The sequence below is a fragment of the Coptis chinensis genome, chromosome 7, assembly GCF_015680905.1.
Source record: "Coptis chinensis isolate HL-2020 chromosome 7, ASM1568090v1, whole genome shotgun sequence".
NCBI classification, from domain to species: Eukaryota; Viridiplantae; Streptophyta; class Magnoliopsida; order Ranunculales; family Ranunculaceae; genus Coptis; species Coptis chinensis.
The window spans coordinates 67995499-68000855 of NC_141462.1; the positions used below are offsets into that span (position 1 = coordinate 67995499).

At 36.5% G+C, this 5357-nt stretch overlaps 1 protein-coding gene across 1 annotated transcript; it reads right to left on the minus strand.

Moving 5' to 3' along the window:
* Positions 1 to 771: 771 nt before the first annotated feature.
* Positions 772 to 3958, minus strand: LOC147488518 (cucumisin-like; the record flags this gene model as incomplete). Its single annotated transcript, XM_086574404.1, is given in 10 exon segments — positions 772 to 1392; positions 1703 to 1916; positions 2008 to 2148; positions 2245 to 2263; positions 2310 to 2540; positions 2622 to 2680; positions 2793 to 2930; positions 2932 to 3316; positions 3507 to 3744; positions 3829 to 3958. Coding segments are annotated over 10 exon segments (2079 nt in total), but the record flags the coding sequence as incomplete, so codon positions are not given.
* Between the last annotated feature and the right edge of the window lie 1399 nt (positions 3959 to 5357).

The following is a 5357-nucleotide window of genomic DNA, read 5'->3' on the forward strand; positions in this document are numbered from 1 at the left end:
AATTCCTTAGACCTTAATTTCTTAATGAATGAAACAAATTAAGTATGGTTACATAGAAGAATATGAAAGCGTGTTGCAGAGATTAGTAACTTGTTGCATATAGTTTAGGGTCATTATCTTAGAGCAACTACCTAATGAATAATATGGTTTCTATGAACCTTCTGATGAATGTTCCGACCACCTATATTTGTACGCATGACTTGATGGAGTGCGTAGATGCATATTCCCAAAAGAGAAAAAAGAATTGATGAGAAACAAAAAATGAGCACACCGTGGTTGATTCAAATCTTACCCAGAAAAAAAACTTGGGAAACAAGCTAAGTGAGAGTGACGGACAACAAATGGGCCTTGGGACCAATTTTTTGTTGATTAATTTCGTTCAGAAATATTGGCAATTTCAACCGTTATTTTCTCCACTTTTAGATCATTTTTACACTGCAATTATTGATTTTGATATTTTAGGATGAGTTAACGACCAAAATATACAATGTACTTTGGTTTTGGTTTAAAAAATTACAACGCACTTTGGTTTTGGTTTAAAAATTACAACGCACTTTGGTTTTGCCAATTGATCAATTTTGTTCAGAAATATTGGCAATTTCTACTGTTATTTTCTCAACTTTTAGAACATTTTTACACTGCAATTAATTATTGATTTTGATATTTTAGGATTAATCATTGAGATGAGCAAATTGCAAAGGGGAGCAATACTTCTGCCAAGAATCTAAACAATGAATGGCTCCTTAAATTATGATGCAACAGGTGGGTACTAGTGATAACTGGAACACAACGTTTAATACAGAATTCATGCCTACTTCCTTACAGCAAATCCATGACATGTCAAGTTTCCTGTCCAGCAATTGGAGTTTTACCTCTCCAAAGCAGCGATTGGACTTCTTACGCTATGTGTACTATCTGACCACGTGAGCCAAGCGGTGACAACACGACTTCTTTGCCGTACTCCTCCAGTAATATTTACAATGAAACTCTGCTTCTCATTCAATGACTTGAAAGATAGGACACTGGGAGTGACAGAAATATTCAGAGAAAGTTGATTGCTGATTGTTGCCTTGTACGTGGAGTTCGCGAATCCAACATTGGTGACGCTCCTGGGGAAATAGGCTGTGATGGGTGAATCTGGTTCGTAATAAGCAGCCATGGAGGGATAATTCAGAAGTGCCTCGCCTCCTTCGCTTGCACTGCAAGTAAAATTCTCTCCAGTAATGATTCTAATTTTCTCTGCCGTGTAATTTAAGTTGCATAACACTTCTGCGTAGTCAACTTCCAAAGCATCATACAGCAAGCCGGGATTCAACACTTTTACCGGATCAATTTGGCCAACACCATACCCGAATTCATTTTCTCCTCCATCGATGGTTTTCATTGGGGAAGCTGCAAAATTATATAAAGATATAAATAATTAAGCAGATTCCAGTAGCATTCATTGGTGATTTAGATTAAAAGAAAAATGTCACATTTTCAATAACATTTATGTTGTCTGAAGAAGTATAACGTGGTTTTGGCATGAGTCATAAGATAAATATTGGCTTTTACCATTTTTCTATATGAACTTTGAGTTTACCAAGCAAAAATTAATTTCTATAAGAAAAAGCGACATCATAGTGCACTTGTAGTTAGGTTATAAAAAATTACTCCGTATATTCGTCCCATTTATGAAATTCACAGAAGCAAACAACCTTACCAGTGGTCATGAGAGCAGATTTAATGGCTGCAGGGGACCATGTTGGGTGAAATGTTTTGACATAGGCAGCAGCCCCTGCGGCATGAGGACAAGTCTGGGATGTTCCGGAGACGATATTATACATTATTGAAAGTTTGTCGCCTCCAGATCTTGAAACAAAGCCTTTTGGAGACCATGCTGCTAGAATGTCAACTCCAGGAGCACTTATATCTGGCTGCATAATATATGCAAATAATGATGTCAATGAACAATAAGTGCATAAAAAGTCATAATAGGAGCTCATAAAAACAAACAACACAGAATACCTTGAGAACTGTGGATGTTAAGATAGCGGGTCCTCGATTAGTAAAAGACGCCAAAGATGGAGCACTAGGATAATACACAACTTCACTTTCATGAATAATGGCAGTGGCGTTTCCACAAAAAAAGTTGAAGAGCTTCACTTTCTACAAACTCTTCAAACTACATCTGAAAAACAATTCACAAACTAATTACTCAACTAGATACTTTAAGCCAATAGATGGTTAATTTGGAATGGGGACCTTCTTCAAGAGAAAGAAACTTAAAAGTTGAAGAACTGCATAAGGCTGCATTTTTACTGTCTTACCTGGTGCTTGAAATATATGATGCAATATATTCGCTATCAGTATAATTAACAGCAGTAGCTGGTAGAGGATATGAATATGGAACGTCTTGTTCTTCATTACGGGCAATCATTATTGTTCCGTAAGTACCATACACCAAAGGGCCGCTCCCGTCAATCCCCAAATCGGTTGGATTGCAAAAGACTATATTTCGTTTTGTTAAGTTCGGATTCATTTCGCCAGGAAGACAAAATCTATAAAATACATTAAAGGAAAATTGTCAAAAACCATTCGAGAAAACAAAAGTTGGTAATGAGAAAGTTATAGCTAATTACCCGTCTTGTACAACGGGGTAGAACTTTTCACTTGTAGGAAAAACATTAATTGCAGGCCCCTAATCGATACACGAAAAGTTCAAAGTTAGATAGTTGACATAGGTAAAAAACATCCTCAGTAACTTATTATAAGTCATGCCAACATTGATAGGAAACTAAAGAAACTCTTACCGTAAGGGTTTTATTGTTCCCGAGTGTTATATTCGTTATGAACTTACGATCCATGGTGCTTGCTGCTACCGTCAGTATCCATGGTGCACCACTTTGTACAGTAACCGATAAGAATCCCCTATCTCCAGCAGAAGCTGATCGATGTGAGAATTCCATGCTGCATGGCATGAAATGCCCCGACAGCAATTGCAATTTGAGAATAATCAGCCGAGTAAATATCCTCCCTCCCAATTGAGACAGATAATATATCAACTCCATCAGCAATTGCGTCATCAAAAGCAGCAAGGATGTCATGCTCCATGCAAGCAGTTTTCCAGCACACTTTGTACACAGCAATCCTAGCAGATGGAACAGCTCCCTGTGCAGTTCCTTCAGAAAAACCATAGTAGCTGACGTTTTTAACTTCACGTCCAGCTGCCGTGGATGCAGTGTGTGTGTCATGTCCTTGAAAATCACGTGGGGATCTTTCTTCCTCCAAGTGGAAATCTTGGTCACCTCTGTAAAACCTTGCCCCAATAATTTTGCTGCAGTTTATATACAGACAAGGAAGTGAGGAACAGAACATACAACTAATTAACTGTCACATATCCTATTTACTATTTGTTGCTTGAAAAGCTAAATATAACATCACATACAATGACAGCCATATGAGTTAGATAGTTCTAAATCGATCACAAGATTTAACAAGTACTAATGAGTAGATAGAAGAAATACTTATTGCATGTGATATTTTGGCAAATGCCCTTCCATTTCTTTGGAGGAACCCCCATACCAATATTATTGAAGCTCTCAGACTCTGGCCAGATTCCAGTGTCAATTAAACCGATAATTACGTCGCTCTCGACCTCAGGTATTCTCTTCACAGTACTCAGCAGACCCAAAAAATCCCAAGATCTAGTAGTTTGAGTTATAAGTGTTTTGCTTGGGAAAACTGAGATTACACCTTGTGTGCCTATAATTCATGTTGTTAAATACAGGCTAACATACTATAACAAATACTAAAGAGCAAAACCCGTGTTTTCCAAAGAATACATACCAAGTAGCTTCTTACTCTCTTGTTCTGCGAGCCAGGCTGCAAATCCACTGAAACTCTTTTTGTAGGTGTAAATTAAGGATTCTACTGGAGAGCTACTCCGACGATTCAACAAACGAGAAAAAGTTAGAAATTACAGACATCACATCTTTAATGTGTGTTCTCATCCTTCATCTTAAAACTAAATGCAAATAAAGCCAACTCTATTGAGTTGGACATAATTGATTAACCAATATAATATATACATAAAGAGCCATGCTATGTTTTTCAATGTCCTTAGTTATTACCATGGACAGTTCCTTATAGTTGAACAATGAGTTATTATGGCAGGATTTCTGCCAAAGTAGTCCCTACCATAGTAGAAAATATCCCGATATATCTCGATATTTGGGGATATCTATCCATATTCCAGAAAAAGATATATAAATATCACGATATGTTCAGAGATATATACGACTGCAAATATCTGTGATATTTCAACCGATATTTGTGATATTTGGAGATATTTTGTGTATATAATAATTTTATTTAATATTTACCATTATATTTCAAATAAATATAAATAATGTATTATGATATATTAAGAAATATCCATAATATCTACGATATTTTTTGATATTTTGGATATATCCACGATATTTGCATGTGATATTTGCATGTGAAACAATGTCAAATATCCTCAAAGAGGGGGATATATCCACGATACATATCCAGAAATTGAATATCGATAAATACCCATATCCTAATATTTTGTACTATGGTCCCTACAATTATGGTGGATTCATATTCATGGGTGAATGGAGTAGTTTGCATGTGATGTATTATGTAAGTGAATGTAGAATGCATATCCTTCAGATGACAATATGTTGATTGATATACCCCATAAGTAGAATATTTGTTAAAAGGCTTCACCATGAGGCTTCAACAAGATGTTAAAAATGTTAGTTTCAACTTTCAAGAGTGCATTGAAAGATTTATGTGGTCGTGCTTGAAGGAATTGATGAGAAACTAATGCTTTATTTCTGTAATCTTATGTTACCAGTGAAAATTTGTTTGTCAAGCTGGCACTACATGTAAACTGGGAGAAACCAGAGATGAATCAGAAACACAATCAATCCAACTCATGTGATCACATCGTAACCATGTGCAAGACACTAACGGAGCTTACTTACAAGCTCAACAGACTTAGACAAGTTTAGTATCGAGCTCATATAAACGCTTAGTATAAGGTGCAGTTTAACGACAGAGTCTATTCACCGCTATTTGGAAAGCCTTGACAAGGTTATAGAATCTTAAAAAACATCTAGATGGCTGATCAAGCTTTTGTGAACTTCAACTGGGATAGCATATTTACAGAATGGAGGTTAAAGCGGAATGCATAAGGCAGGATCCGCTGACCATGCTCTATTGTTGGGAGCCAATATTATCATCCCTAAACCCAATAACTGCTTCTTTAGCCTGAACAGACTATGGGGGAGCCACCCCTTATTAGAGCAAATAAAAATTGCTCAAAAGGCATAAAAAGGTGATCA